Genomic DNA, 14,806 nt, shown 5'->3' with positions numbered 1-14,806 from the left:
TAGATTGCGCGTGTGGCCTGCTCTGTTCGAGCTGGTTTCGATATGAAGCTGGACCGCTCGTGTGTCCACGCTGAAGGCTTAGTGCTCTCTTGAGAGAAACACCATAATCGTTGGTCTCCGCTGAATTCTCACGACTGCAGAATTTGTTGTCTGGAGATGCTCGAAAGTGGCTGGGCAACCAAAAGTTTGCAGCAAACTTTTCAGTAGCTCCGAACAGGCAAATTTGTTGTTCAACTCGACACACCACACGATTTTTCATGATACAGATTAAACTGTATATCTAAAGAGTCATTGCATGCAAACTCTGCGCATAGCGTCGCGATTTGCTCGCACCGAATTTGCATCCACCAGATTTGCGAGTCTACAGTTGTATTGTTTCAGATCATGTTGCAGTGCGTCGCGACTGCGCACAGATTTATAGACAGATGCCTGTAGTAGCACTGTTAGAGAATATCTCATCAATAAACACCAAACATTTCACCTCGCTGCAATGTCTCCCGTCAATGACCTTCGGGGTCCAAGGCCGTGATAGCACGTGACGGGACAGAATTTGGAGGAATCTTTGATGGGCGAACGGGCAGAAGTGGAGCCCAAAAAAAATCTAAACCGGAGGAAGCCTTCAGATTTGCCCGAGATTCGGACAAGACTCTCATTGACGTGCGACTTTTGTCAAGGCCGATTAATCCACCCAAATCTACATCTCGCCCACCCTCTCCTCGCCCACCTACTCGGTCGTCATCGCCCATAATGTCTTCTCTCTGGAACGCTTTCACCAGCGGCAATAAGCCCGCCCACCAACAGCAACAGTCGCAGTCTCAGTCTCAGTCGCACCAACAACCCACAACACAAGAACCCGCGCATTACGCCTACGACCCCACGGAAGGTCAGGGCGTCGAGTCTTTTCTTCAGAGCTCTGCCTTTGCCGACCCCTCGCAATTACATCCCCTCGCCGGCCTCAACAGAGATACCCTTGAATATATTTCCCTCGAGGATTCAGCCCTGTCCGAGTTGCCTGGTGGCCAATCAGTCCTGCCCTCGCGAGGCTTCACAGACGACTTGTGTTATGGTACCGGAATCACATATCTCGCTGGTCTGGGAATTGGAGGTGCCTGGGGTCTGCAGGAGGGTCTCCGAAGGTCGGCTGGTCAGCCTCCTAAGCTGCGATTGAACGCTGTTCTCAACTCGGTTACTCGACGAGGACCTTTCCTCGGTAACTCGTTGGGTGTCGTCGCTATTATCTACAACTGCATCAACTCATTGATTGGATCTGTCCGCGGAAAGCATGATGCCGGAAACACCGTCCTCGCTGGTGCGCTGAGTGGTATGCTCTTTAAGAGCACCCGTGGACTTCGACCCATGGCCATCTCTGGTGGTATTGTGGCTTCTGTCGCTGGTGCTTGGGCTGTAAGTGCTATTCTGTGGCATACCCTGTTCAGCTGCTAACTTCTTCGCAGATTGTCCGACGATCTTTCTTCCCTATCCCAGAGCCCGTTCCTGCGGTTTCTGACGAGCTTACTCTGTAATACCATTATGATACACCTATTCACCGTTGTCGTCAATTGATCGACTCGTTATAATCGCGCCTCAGTGGGCGCGCGGCACCGACGAGAAAAGTGAACGAAGAGAGGCGAGACGAGCTGGAGGATGAAGTACGGGAAGAGAAGGGATCCCCCGTTGTATATGATATGGGCGAGACTAGGAGTTTGGTAGCATATGGATTGTAACGGACATCTCTCCTCCCATGGGCAAGTGTACATTACATGAGGTTCGGTCAGCGAGCATTAGACGATTGTGATAGGGGCTGGGCGTCTGGTCATTAATGATTAAAATGTTTGAATAGTACTGTAAGTTAAGTTAAATGCATTCAACCAATGGGTTTTCACGGCAGCCTGTGCTTTAGTCCATGGAAGCATTACCTCCTGACAGTGCCAGCACTGGCCGAGATCGGTTGCCTAAGATGATACACAAGAAAGAGGCGCCTACCACTTCACCATCTATTTAACACGAACACACATTCGCAGCAAATGACCATCGCACCCTCAACTTTCCATCTTCATCTTCATCCGCATCGCACAAGCTGAGATGGCTTGACCTTTCCCACAACACACAACACTCAACATGGAACCACACGATCATGGCAACGGCCAAGGCGCATTCCAGATCCATCTAGACGCTGTTGAAGAGCTTACTCGCGACGATCGTCCATCTCCCGCGCTCACAGGCAACCCTTTAGGTGCTACTGACAATCCCCAGGGCGACAGAAATGCGGCATCATCAAACAAGGCACCCAAGCAGCCCCGGAAACCACGAACTCCCAAACAAGGCATCGCGGATGCGAGTCTGAAAGAGTTCAAAGAGATCATGATACGATATCGCCTCGATCACTGGAGAGCAAGGGCGCAGATCGTCCATGTCAACGGTCAGACTAATCTGACAGCTTTGTGGAGCCCACAATGGGCTGGCTTCAAGGTTGCGGACAGCGGGATGAACATGTTCGATGGCTTCGACCGAACGTGGTTTGTACCATTCGACATAACGACACCTCTGCCTGCACAAAAGCGGGAGATCGCAGAGGACCTCCAGAAACGACGCCTTGAACTGGAGGCTGCATATCGCACCAAGGTCGGGAGAGACAAGACCTTTTTAACGAAACTGCAGCACCTAATAGAAGAGGAGGTTAAAGATACATGCCAGACGCTGTGGGAGCCCAACGCTTACGATCCGGACCGGGAGCCAGCAAGATGGGATGATGTGCGAGCAAGCTTTCAGCTTAGTCACTTGGTCACTATGATAGCCCAAACTCGCTTGGCTATTGGCAAAGAACAGCTACCAGGATACTACCAGGTCAAGGTCCTCGATTTAGGGGTCGACGGTAAGATTACTTACCAGTGTGTCAATCTACCTAGCGATATCAGTATGGAGGGAATGCTTTCACGAATGAAGGTCAGGTTTCCCCCCGACAGTGAACAGAGCCAGCATACTATCAACGTCTTTATACATAGGCTCGAAATTGTTTGGCAACGTGGAGATGAAGCACAGCGAAAGAAAGCCAGAGGCTTATATCGCCAGCTGCATGACTTGGTACTCGTGGAGAAACCTGAAAGTGAGAGATACGCATGGGTTTTCAAGTTGAGAAGCAATTCCAATTTCTGTATTCCGGCGGGCCGGTTACCAGACCGTCTTCATACGTGGACAAAGTTGAACGAAACAACCTACCAAGAACTACTCGAAGCTGTACGAGCAAAGAAACACCCGGTCTTTATTCGAGTGAGCATCATGGGTGCCTTTACTGACCATTGCTAACATTGTGTGAAATAGCCCTAGAAAGTTCGACTTCGCCGGTGGTGGCCTGAAGTAGATGATCTTATGAACCAAGCTGAAGTTTTCTTTGGCGAAGCCGGACTGGCATCTTTTCAGCTTGACATCGTGGATGAACTTCTCGCCAGCCGCACCCAGGAAGAAGTCCAACGAGCAGCGAAAACAAAGCAAGCGCTAGACAGAGCAAAGCTTGCGACTATGGGGAGGCTTGATTCTCCAAGTAAGAACAACAACGATGACGAGTTTGGCACTTCTAGACAACGACTCATGGGATGAAAAGGGATGGATCTTGCTCCCTTAAGGAAGAGTTGCTATCGTGATGATGAATTATTTGCGCATGAAGCGAGAAGATGTAATTGCGCAGTGGACGTGTGATTCTATATGCATATGTGCATTCAGTATGATAGACCAACCCATTGTTTAGTTTGGCAAGTTTACACAAGCGAACAAATATGTATATTGCAAGAGAATAAGAAACTTGTATTACTACCTACCTATGCTCAAAGAGCTCAAGTTTACGGGAGTTAGGCTACCTTGTATCCAATGCTCAAGGCAGAAGCACTGTCACCACAGTGGGCATCACAACAGCCATCTTTGCTCATCCACCGCCCACTCAACTTGAGCATAAAACAACACATTCACTTTCTAAACCCTCTAGAAACGCATCGTTTTGCTTGCTATAATCTCGTCAGCATAATGTGCCTTCCCTGTTTCCCGTGGACATGGACAAAATGCGAAGACCCTTACGACAATTTGCACAAAGCCCCTAAGCAGTCTGTCTGGGTCCATGATGGGCAGAACTGGGAGCTTCAGAGAGTGGTGAGCATACATATTTCCTTGAATTTCACCTATTTCGTCAATTCCATGGTTGCGGCCCTTTACCCTATCAAATCACCTTCAATCTTGCGGGCCACCTGGGCCCGAGCCTGCGTCAGGACTGCCAGTGACAACCGACTGGAGGGGAAAGCGGGAAAGCCACCACAAAACGTGCCATTGAAGGATATCAAAACATAAACAAACCAAATTCAGCACGCTAGGTGTTGTGTTTGTGCTGTATTGCCGCCTTGGGCGCTGTTTGTGCCCTGTACGCACGAGTGGTATATCTTCTCGAAGTGTCTCTCCCACCTGAGAGCTTCTTCTTCTTCTTCGTTTCTTTGTTCTTTTCCTTCTTCGAAGGTATCGCGAGATCCTGAGGCTTCTGATTCACGAGCCCTGAAAGTGGATTTCTTTCTCAATCTCAATTGTTCGAGTTGCACACCAAAGAAGCGATCATGGCCTCGGCAGGTGCCAGCGCCTTCAAATCTCCCAAAATTCCTCGACGACCAAAGACCCCCGAGACTCGTCAAGTGCACTTTGGCTCTCATATTAAGCCTGCTACTGCAACTGCAAATTCTGCATCTGCATCTGCATCTACATCTGGCGTTTTGAACGAGGGCATCACGGGTTACACTACTGCCAATTCCCCCAGCGGCGGCTTCAGTGCTGGTATCAACGGTGTTACAGCTCCTAGCACTGCTCGAGCTACGACAACTACAACCACTGCTGCTACCAGAGCAACCGCTTCTGCGCCGGAGGAGAAGGGCAGCAATCAACCCACGAGCTTCCCTGCGCTCGGCCTAGGCCCTAACACACAGCCTCAGTGGCATATCAGTGCCGACCCGACTCAGAGCCTCGCGCAACAAGTGCCAACTGGTTTCGTCTCGCCTACCCCTCAGCAGCAACAATTCCCCCCCCCTCAACTTCATCCTCACCCTCATCCTGCTCCCTTCATCAACGCAGGCCCAAACCCATTCACCCCATCTCCAATCACCTACATCGGAATCGGTCCTCAGCCTCCCGCTGTCAACACCGCAAACATGGGTGACTATCAGAACGCTGCGCCTCCTGTTCATGGCATGAACTTTCAGCCGCCTGTTCCTGACACTACCTTTGGTCCCATGCAGCACGTTTATGTGCCTCGCTTTGACAATGGCCTTGCTGGTGTCCCAGTCGGGGCCTATGCCGGTGTTCAAGTTTGTCCACCCTCTTTTTCTTATATTGCCCCGGTTGCCCCTACTGCCCCTCTCTTGTCTCCTGTCCCAACGACGACTCTCGCCGCCTGCACTACAGTTGTGGTGCCGAAGACATTCTATTTGAATGGTTACACGTATTATGCAAGTTATCTTTGCTGATTTATCTTTGCGTTTCGGCTTCGACGTGGAGTCGGCCTGAATCAAGTGGTTCAGTGCACCTCTGCGACTTCATCAGCTCGGCGGCGGTCTTTCCTTTTCTTTCACTCGTTCCTCAAAATCTCATCACAAACTATCAACAAATACTGACAAGTTATATAGCAGTCCGCCGTCGGTGGTATGGCTCCCCAGCCTACCGTTCAAGGCAGCTACGTTGTCCAACAGCAGCCCTACTACTACCAGCAGCCGACCATGGGCCAACAGCCAGTCCTCATTGCTGGCCACCAGCCCCAGCAGTTCGTGCAGCAGGTTCAGCAAGTCCCAGGCGTTCCCTCGGTCGGTGTTGCTGGTGGAGCTGCTTTGCCCGGCACGGTCCCCGTCTTTGCAGGTAATGTCCCCGGTGGTCACCATGTCCCTGATGTCACTGGTGTTGGTCGTACCGCTGGCGAGGAGCAGCTCCGTCAGATCCAGTTTGCGCATGCGAACAAGATGTACGAGCCTCAGGACTTCAAGCCAGCTGACGATGACCCCTCCCGTTTTTACTATGTTCGTGAAGTTGACGGGAACTGGACTCAGCGCAACCGATTTACCATTGATCACATGGGTGACTCCCGCTGGTATGTGACCGATGAGGGTTGGTTTTACGCCGTCCGACTCCCCAACTAAACGACGCGGCCAGTAAGTTAACCTCCCCTTGCCTCATCTCCCGGGCCATGAGCTGATAACCTGTAGACATACCACGAAACCCACAAGAATGATTCATTGGAAAATCGTTTAGCGCAAGCTGTGAGATTTTTCTTCACATTGAGTCGAAGTTGTACTAATAACTTTACAGTTGGCTTCGCCCCCGACCGAGAATTTGATTTGAACTCTGTCACCATGCCTTCCATGTAAGTAGTACGGAGTAATATGGCGGCACAAGCTCACTTTGAAAGGGATGATAACGCTTCTCCTCCTTTGTCCAACTTTTCGACTTATAAAGAGCTCATGCTCAGTTATGCGATTGAGATTGTATCGATGAATAAGACGTCTCTCGGATAAGGACACGGAACGTTTTGAGATTGCGCAAGGAAACACTACCTACCGACTGCAGATAGGAAACTGCTTTGCATCATTCCTCTGAGGATATTCACTGCTACGGTTAATTGAAATTGTATAAAACGGACTCGCTGTGATTGTTCTGCGTGAAGGAAAAGAAAATAGCATCACATGTCGTTACTTTAATGTGGTGCAAGTTACTAATGCAAGTCATGGATGCATGTGGGGTAAACTTACACTGTCCGACTGTTTCGTATCCGTACATCCTCGGTAATTGCATCATCGGTTCATGGAAGGTTTATCAGATCATTCCTGTTAACTACATCCATTGATACGCTCATCTCATTTAAGATCTGAGAAGCCACTATCGAATCTCAAAGAGAAGCCCTTTAAGACCAACCGAGCTTATTGCCTCACCTTGTTGGGTCTATACCCGCCAACAGGTAAGAAGAGCTATCTTAATCATGATCCATGAGGATACTCTGGTGATCTTAGAATGAACTTAGAGGACTTTCTGACAAGTTCCTAGAGTCTGAGTTTTTTATTACTACAAGAACTGCGCAGTCTTCCAAGATACGCCATCATGCTTCTTATCGGTCTCACGGGCTCAATTGCCACAGGCAAGACGACAGTGTCGTCAATGCTCTCATCACAACCCTACAATCTCCCGATCATAGATGCAGACATTCTAGCGCGCAAGGTTGTGGAGCCGGGAACTCGTGGGTATGAAGCTATTGTGAAACACTTTGGGCCTACGACACCCGAACTTCTCGTGCAACCATCAGAGAAGATGCCAGAGGATGGACCGGACGGCAAAGGCAGACCACTCAACAGACCAGCATTAGGGAGACGAGTATTTGGCGACTCAGAGGAGCGAAAGAAGGACAGAGCAGTTCTCAATCGCATCGTTCATCCGGCTGTTCGATGGGAGATGTTCAAGTCCGTCGTCGGATGTTACTTCAGAGGCCATTGGGCTGTGGTTCTGGATATCCCACTCCTTTTCGAGAGTGGCCTCGATCGCTTCTGCGGCGTCACAGCTGTAGTCGCAGTCCACGACCCAGCAGTTCAGATGCAGCGTCTGCGTGCGCGTGATCCTCACCTTAGCCCAGAAGATGCCGAGAACAGAGTGCGTAGCCAGACAGATGTTCGAGAAAAAGCCCGACGATGTGAAGAACGAGGAGAAGGCAAAGGGATTGTGCTTTGGAACGATGGGTCACGAGAAGAGCTAAAGGAGCAACTGGATAAGGCTATCAAGGAACTGAGAAAGGCGAGCCCCGATTGGTGGTCATGGTTATTGCTTGGATGTCCTCCTCTGGCAGTTGCAGTTGCGACGTGGAGGTTCTGGCAGAATCTTATCATTAATGAGAGATGGGAGGAGATGAAGTTGAATGCGAAGCTGTGATAGTGAATTATAGGTGCCTTAGGGAGTTTGTTTGTTTGCTTTTAGTAGTTGGATGGTGGATAATAGGCAGGTACTGGTGAATTATATACACAAGGAGGAAGGAGCCCCAACTCAAGCTCGCTCCTGCCTCTTTTCTCAACCACGAACCAACCCTTTTCATCTCAGCGCATTTTACATCTTTTCGCCAAAACATAACGCAACCTCTACATGCCCTCTTTACACTTCTTTTCTGATCTGTAGATTGCCAAAGCACTAGGGTTGTTACCACTTTGTCTTCGCTTCGCCTTGACAGCTGCGAGCAGTTGACAACAACAAATCTTCGACTATCGCCCATACCATCAGGGTGACCTCTCATAACCAACCTCAAAACAAGCACAACCGTCTTTTTCTTGACCTTTTGACCTTTCTAAAGACATACATACTATCTTGATAATTTCTTTGGTACAGCAAACTTTGGTGCGATGTCAAATCGCAAAGCGAAACTCCCCTCGCATTTTTGCGAATGGGTAGTTGGAACAACAATCGAATCTGTTATCGGCGCCATCCCTAAGAACAAACCCCTTAAGAAGCGAGACGTCGTACGTGTTGCGGTCACCACTGATGATGAGTCCGAAGAGGACACCGTCTCGGTCACCTACCCACGCACTGGACGCAACTATACACCTCCGCCTGCCAACGAAGCAAAGGCCGTGGTCAAGAAGAAGGTCCGGTTTGAGGCTCGCCAAAATGGCCCCCTCAAATCTGCTATGAAGCAGACCACCACCACAACTCCCAAAGACTCCTCAGATGAGGCATCCGACTCCGGTCCAGAAACCGAGTCAGACTCTAGTCAGTCGGCATACATATCAAGCTCTGATGCCACCGATTCTGATGTTGAATACTCAGTTGAGTGCGTCAAGCACAAAAGGCAGAGAAAGAAGAAGCGCAGACAGACACAGGCCGAAGAAGACACCGAGAGTGACTGGGACTCTGATCCAGCACCAGACTGTCCCTGCCAGAGATGTACAAAGGGCCGACAGATATTGCAAAGAGTATGCCAGAAAAGGAGCAAGGAAATCACCCCGCCAAGCCCCGAAACCTCTGATTCGGACGAAGAAGCACCCCCCAACACTAAGCAACAATCTGGTAAGAACAAGAGGAGGTGTCTAAAGAAAGCAAAACCAACAGAGCCTGACCCCAATACTTCTGACTCAGATTCAGAGCCTGAGATCCTAGCACTTAAGAAACGGAGCCAAACCAAAAATCAAGGCAAGCAGACAAATGGAAAGGAACAGCAAATCGCGCTCCAGGCTCCTATGACCAAAAAGGAACGAAAAGCAATGAACAAAAAGGCTAAGCAGCAGCAAGAGCAAGAGATTGAAGGCGAAACCTCTGACTCACCCAAGGAAACAGAGGAGGAAACTGAACCGGAAGAGGAGCCCAAGAAACAGAACAAAGGCAAGCAGAAGAATAACAAGAAGCAGAAAGGAGAACAGAAGAAACAGGAACCGGAAAATGAAACCAATAAAGACCAAGAGGCTGCCCCAGCTGATAAGGCCCCCGAAGCTTCCAAGGACACAGATCAAGGCAAGTTCAGAACTATGAAAGGAAAAGCAAAGGCACAGCCTAAAAAAAAGGATGGAGTCAAGAAGGGCAATTATCCCGAAGGACTACCAGTTCCTCATATGCGTCGACCACAGCTTGTCGAGCCCATCAGGGCTCAGGTCGTTCTGATAGAGCGCGTGATCAAAATTCCACAAGATCCAGCACCTAACGCTTACTACGATGCAGAACTCAATATCCTGAGAGCTTACGACGGCCCTGCCTACGGCAATCACCAAAGCAATGCGTTATACCCAGAGCGTGACGCCTTCGGTCGCCCTCTGCCGATGGGCCAGCCTCATCCCATGCAGAACCCTTTCTACTATGGCTTCAACAACCCGCAGCAGTATCCCAACTATCCACAGATGCCACCATTCCACCAGGGCTACGCAGGAGCTCCTCCGCCCCCGGATGCATACTCACATGTTCCCATCACACAAGGGATGGCCCCTCCTCCGTGGTATGCCATGGGTCCTCCTCCAGGAGTTCCCCCCTCTGGCTACTATGGACACAGGAGCCCTGAAACCAACAAGAACACTCCGGTTTCCAAAGCGGAGAAAAATAACGTTGGCCCTCCTGGAAGTCTTACTGTAAGTGATTATTAAAGAAACATACGGGCCGGACCGGATTTAACTCGTGGACCCAGGGCCAGGACAATCCATACTACAAGAGAAAGTCACAAAACAACGGATGGGAAAGCCACCGTTCTGTACCCAAGGAAAATGGCCATCCACCAGGTTCCGATAAGGCTGGGTCCAACAGGTCCAACGGATCCAACGACTGGAACAAGAATAACGATCCAGTAGCTAGCTGGAACGATGGAGTACCTGACAACAAAGGCCAAGATGATTGGCCCGCAACCGCCCCAGACAACAACCAGAACGGAAACGACTGGGGTACAAGTGACGATCAGGCAGTTAAAGATTGGAATGACAGGATCACTCAGGATAGTAAGCCGGCCGAATGGCCAATATCACTACCAACTGGCGAACAAGATCAGAAGCAAAACGGCTCAGGAGATGGCTCGAGCCATTCTAACAGGAGCAATGATACTTTGAAAAAGATCGGAGCTCATTGGGGCGAGGACACTTACCCAGGCTGTTGCCCCCCTAGCACCTGGGGTGAACAACAGACCACAAGCAGCGTGGGGCAATCAGCTGACAACAACGTGGGCATCTGGGCTCCCACGGACGTGAATGGGAGTGGGAATGGAGACGGGAACCAGAACCCTCCGGCAGTAGGAGGAGATGGTGACAACATCATGCCTGGGACATGGGTTGACGGCACTGAAACTGTGCCAGCCTGGGGAGATGCTACTGCAGCACAGGACACGAACGGCAAAGCCATACACTGGTAATTAATAGAAATTGGAAACTTGCTGCATGCGATGATGAGAAAGATGTCTAGATTAGCTAAGGGGGTATGGTATCCGCAAATTCACTCAGTGTACTACAAGATGCTATGACTAAATGCCTCCCAACCGAATCAATCAATCAACCAATATTCAACCCCATGTAAATGAACACGTTCTGCTGTGACTTTTGTCTTGTAACATTTGATGCGTTATAATGCCATGATGCAAACCAAACCGCCCTAACTAGCTATCGTCGAGTCGTAATCGTCCTGTTCGTGTCAGAAGTGGAATAACATCAACTCCGCGAACCGTCTTGTGCTTGGTACAACAACTGCACAGCAAAGCAGAAAAGCAAAAGCACGAATTGCAGAACCAAGCCGAGCGAGAGATAGTAGGGCAAGCATTGTCAATCAGAGGATTGTGCAGCCGTGGATGGACCTGAGCGGCCATGAATCAGCTTTGTCCTGGAAAGGGAGACGTCGTTTTAGCCTGGGAGACGGACACGACGACGAGCACGAGCTCAATGAGGGCCAATGAATGTCATAGGGGGGCTTGATAGGGCATGGGAAGCATGAAGAGTTGTGAGGTTGTAAATTTCACTTACCATCTGGATGTCTCCCATTCCAAGATCCACGTGCAGCATATCTTGAGTCGCTCTCGTACGCTGGATGTGCCCAGGAGTCGGTATTTCTCAATGTCTTTGACCGGCAACATACTGGCAAACCACCATGGAAAGATGGCAGGGTCTTCTGGACACTCGCCGTATATAGTCAACATACGTTCTGTCAACCAGGGGACACTCTGTTGGCGCATTCTCGCGACGAAAGATGAGGCATAGCGCACAAGACTCTGTGTAGACATTGAGTCGATCTCGGTAGCTGAGGTTGGCATGTGTGGACTGGAGGAATCAGACCGTGGTAATGGCGATGTCGGTGTTGGTTCAGTGGGTTCCTTGACAGTATCCATGGCCTGCAAGGGTTGCTGATCCTCAGTCTCTATCGGTGTTGCTTCAGCAGCCTCGGCAGCTTCTTCGTCCTCGAGGCTAATATCGTCTATCCTTTCAGTCTTGCCAACAATGTATCCGTCAAGGTAGCTATGCTCGAGAACGCGGAAGCGTGACAGGCCCACAGTCTCAATAAGACTCCGACCATCTGGGAAGAACTGGACATTGACAATGCGGAGAAGCGTGCCGAGCTCGTGAAAGTTGGCATCGCCAGGATGTTGGGGTCGTTTGGGTATGACCATACCAAAGGTATGGTCTCCTTCGAGTGCTCTCCGGATCATGAGTCTATATCTCGGCTCAAAAATGTGCAGGAATGTCGGCATCTGGGGAAACGACAGTGTGCATACAAAGAGTGCGAGGTCGTAATCTTGCATCTGAGCTACACGCTCAGCGTCCAGTGCCTCCTTTCGAGCGTTAACTTCCTCCAACCAAAATGTTTCGATGATGCGCTTAATAGTCTGATTTGAGGGCGATGAAGTTTGACTTAATAGGGGGCTGATAGCCAGTGGGCGACGACATATCGGGCAATACCGTGAATGATCAAGAATTCGATGTAAGCATGATCGACAGAAAGTATGTCCGCAAGATGTTGTAAGAGGATCGTAGAAGAGTGCGTAGCAGACCTGACAGTCCATCTCAGCGCGAGTGGCGTCTTGCGCTTTTCGAACGATTCCTGTATCATCAGCATCAGAAGGTGGTGATGGCGTCGCCGATGTAATTTCGTCGTAGTATACATCGGCTTCATAAGACAGGTCACCCTCTTCGGCGAGACGATAAGTGGCGATAACCTTTCCACCTGGTATCACCTTTGTATATGCTTCTTCATCGTCCCTCATGGAAGAGACGCCTGCAGCAGCCCAAGGGTCGGGCCACATGACCTTGGTCGCCAGGTCGGTGGTTGAGGACTCATTCTTAAATCGTTCGATCTCTTCCCTCACGTGTTGCGCCGCCTTGTTGAGCACAACATCGATAGCGCAGTCGCCAATAGCGTGTTCCTTACCGCAGTCCTCAAAGGGACATTTAAAGCCACGGAGTCGGTCTGGAGCGGCGGGATATGTTATATTGGTTCTCATATGTGTGCCTGGTAAACAGCGCCGGCACAGACTTTTACCGCAGGGGAGGCTGATGGGCTCATCTAAGGGCAATGAGCAGATTTGACACTGGAAGAGCCGGACGAAATCGCGAGGGGCGACATCGCGATGGCGAGAAGTGTTGGCAGATCCTTGTGACGGCGACCGTTGCCGGCCCGAGTCCGGGGGTTCGTGGTCGGAATCGGTGGACGGATCGGGAGTCCGTGACTGTCGAGGACCGGGACCAGAACCGGGACCGGAGGCGGAATCGGTCGCGGCAGCTTGCGACGTGCCTTCTGAGGACATGAACGTCTATAGATTGTGTGCGTATAGTACAAGTGAGATAATAGGGGTTATATAGGCTGGCTCTTGAGTCGTTACTCTTGGTTATGTCGTAGCGGGCGTCGAAACTCTCTAATAAGGTGCGAGCCTCTGTAATGATGCGTTATTGGTAAAAGGAGCCAGAGGTAAGTAAGTAAGTAGTGTTGCTTTGAGGTGAATAGAAAAGAAGTTGTGGTCTCTGAAATTCTATGCGATGCCCTGGCCGCTATGTGATCTACTATATCGTCGTCGTGTTTGCTGGGTTTGGCGATCAAGACAAGTATTGCGGTCTTGTTGGCGTAGCCGTTGATAGCGTGTCGAGGGCATGAATGAGGCCGAAGCAGTGTCCAGATGACGAGGACAAGCCGTAGACAAGATAGACATGGATTCTGTGGGATAGTAAGATTACAAAGATCGTATCGCTGGTGTTGAGCGAAGCATCTCTCCGTTGTTTCAGTCGAGGTGGTAGTGGTGCAAGTGTATGTAAGAGGTATAAGATAGGCGTGTAGAGAGATTGGTGGGGGGTTTAATGAGATGAAGTAGTACTGGTACTCCTCGAGCAGCGGGAAGATGTCATAGGTTTAAGATGACGAGAATCGTTTAAAACGGCTGCCGAAGAACGAGCCCACTTTGTTCTGGGATTTCTGACAGGGGTGTAAGGGGAGGGGGGAGACGGGGCTGGCTCCGTAGTCTCAGCCTGTGAATATGTATGTACTGTACTGTGTAGTGTAGTGTAGTGTAGTGTAGACTATGAGAAGGGGACTATCGTAGGACCAAGGAGGGGGCTGCTTGCTAGATAAGAGAGAGAGAAATGGAAAAGGGGAAAAACCAGAAAGACGGGGTCTTCTATTTCAGGCCGTAGTGCCAAAATAGAATACGTCGACAAGGATAAAGGGTTGTTGAAGATGAGGTGCAGCAAAATATAGAGATCGTCATACACCAGAGAGACTTACCAATCCGGGGACAATTCTAGAGGCACGCGGAGAGACAAGACTCTAGCTCGGGGGTGTCGATGTAGAAGGGCTAACCTCTGTACGATAGAGAGAGAGAGAGAGAGAGAGAGAGAGAGACACGAGCTCCCAAATGGGGAACAAGAAGAACTTGGCAGTTCAGCTCAAGTTGTTCATGTCCGTTATGAGATGAGTGAAGAGGAGGGAGACATGTTTGAACATAAGGGAAGAGGACAAAATCATAGGCGTCACGGTTTCAATAAGATGAAGAATAGAAGCAACTAGATACAAGGCGAGGCGAGTCGAGACTAGACTAAACCAAGCCAAACGAAGCCAAGCCAGCCCAAATCAGAAGGGAAGAGAAGAGAGATCGGGCACGGGAGGGAGACCGTTGTTACTTGTCTTGTCTCTATACAAAATCTATCAAGAAACTTGGTGGGGAGGCTCTAGTCTCTGGCAGGTATACAGTACTTCGGAACAGGCTAGGATGGGCAGGATGGGCTGGTTGACAACTGGGAAATGCTGTAGACTTTTTCCAACTTTAGCACTAGGCAGTTCTAGTAAGCACCTAGTAACCTGCTAACTACCTTGGACAGAAGAG

At 50.1% G+C, this 14,806-nt stretch overlaps 6 protein-coding genes across 6 annotated transcripts; 5 read left to right on the top strand and 1 right to left on the bottom strand.

The window, feature by feature from the left end:
* Positions 1-747: 747 nt before the first annotated feature.
* Positions 748-1,523, top strand: J7337_009571 (uncharacterized protein; the record flags this gene model as incomplete). The annotated part of the gene is made up of 2 exons (XM_044827166.1): positions 748-1,404; positions 1,455-1,523. 2 exons carry the CDS (start codon positions 748-750, stop codon positions 1,521-1,523), a joined length of 726 nt encoding a protein of 241 aa, XP_044677760.1.
* A 595-nt stretch (positions 1,524-2,118) lies between these two features.
* J7337_009570 (uncharacterized protein) lies at positions 2,119-3,594 on the top strand (the record flags this gene model as incomplete). The annotated part of the gene is made up of 2 exons (XM_044827165.1): positions 2,119-3,267; positions 3,325-3,594. 2 exons carry the CDS (start codon positions 2,119-2,121, stop codon positions 3,592-3,594), a joined length of 1,419 nt encoding a protein of 472 aa, XP_044677759.1.
* Positions 3,595-4,589: 995 nt separating this feature from the next.
* J7337_009569 (uncharacterized protein) lies at positions 4,590-6,152 on the top strand (the record flags this gene model as incomplete). Its single annotated transcript, XM_044827164.1, has 2 exons — positions 4,590-5,330; positions 5,649-6,152. The coding sequence occupies 2 exons, from the start codon at positions 4,590-4,592 to the stop codon at positions 6,150-6,152; spliced, it is 1,245 nt and encodes a 414-aa protein (XP_044677758.1).
* Positions 6,153-7,107: 955 nt separating this feature from the next.
* J7337_009568 (uncharacterized protein) lies at positions 7,108-7,926 on the top strand (the record flags this gene model as incomplete). Its single annotated transcript, XM_044827163.1, has 1 exon — positions 7,108-7,926. One exon carries the CDS (start codon positions 7,108-7,110, stop codon positions 7,924-7,926), a length of 819 nt encoding a protein of 272 aa, XP_044677757.1.
* A 461-nt stretch (positions 7,927-8,387) lies between these two features.
* On the top strand, positions 8,388-10,864 carry J7337_009567 (uncharacterized protein; the record flags this gene model as incomplete). Its single annotated transcript, XM_044827162.1, has 2 exons — positions 8,388-10,097; positions 10,154-10,864. 2 exons carry the CDS (start codon positions 8,388-8,390, stop codon positions 10,862-10,864), a joined length of 2,421 nt encoding a protein of 806 aa, XP_044677756.1.
* Positions 10,865-11,461: 597 nt separating this feature from the next.
* J7337_009566 (uncharacterized protein) lies at positions 11,462-13,240 on the bottom strand (the record flags this gene model as incomplete). The annotated part of the gene is made up of 1 exon (XM_044827161.1): positions 11,462-13,240. The coding sequence occupies one exon, from the start codon at positions 13,238-13,240 to the stop codon at positions 11,462-11,464; it is 1,779 nt and encodes a 592-aa protein (XP_044677755.1).
* Positions 13,241-14,806: the final 1,566 nt, after the last annotated feature.

Source organism: Fusarium musae, chromosome 7 (genome assembly GCF_019915245.1).
Source record: "Fusarium musae strain F31 chromosome 7, whole genome shotgun sequence".
NCBI lineage: Eukaryota > Fungi > Ascomycota > Sordariomycetes > Hypocreales > Nectriaceae > Fusarium > Fusarium musae.
The sequence above is the reverse complement of the archived record's forward strand: the minus strand, read 5'-3'. Positions and strand labels throughout refer to the sequence as shown.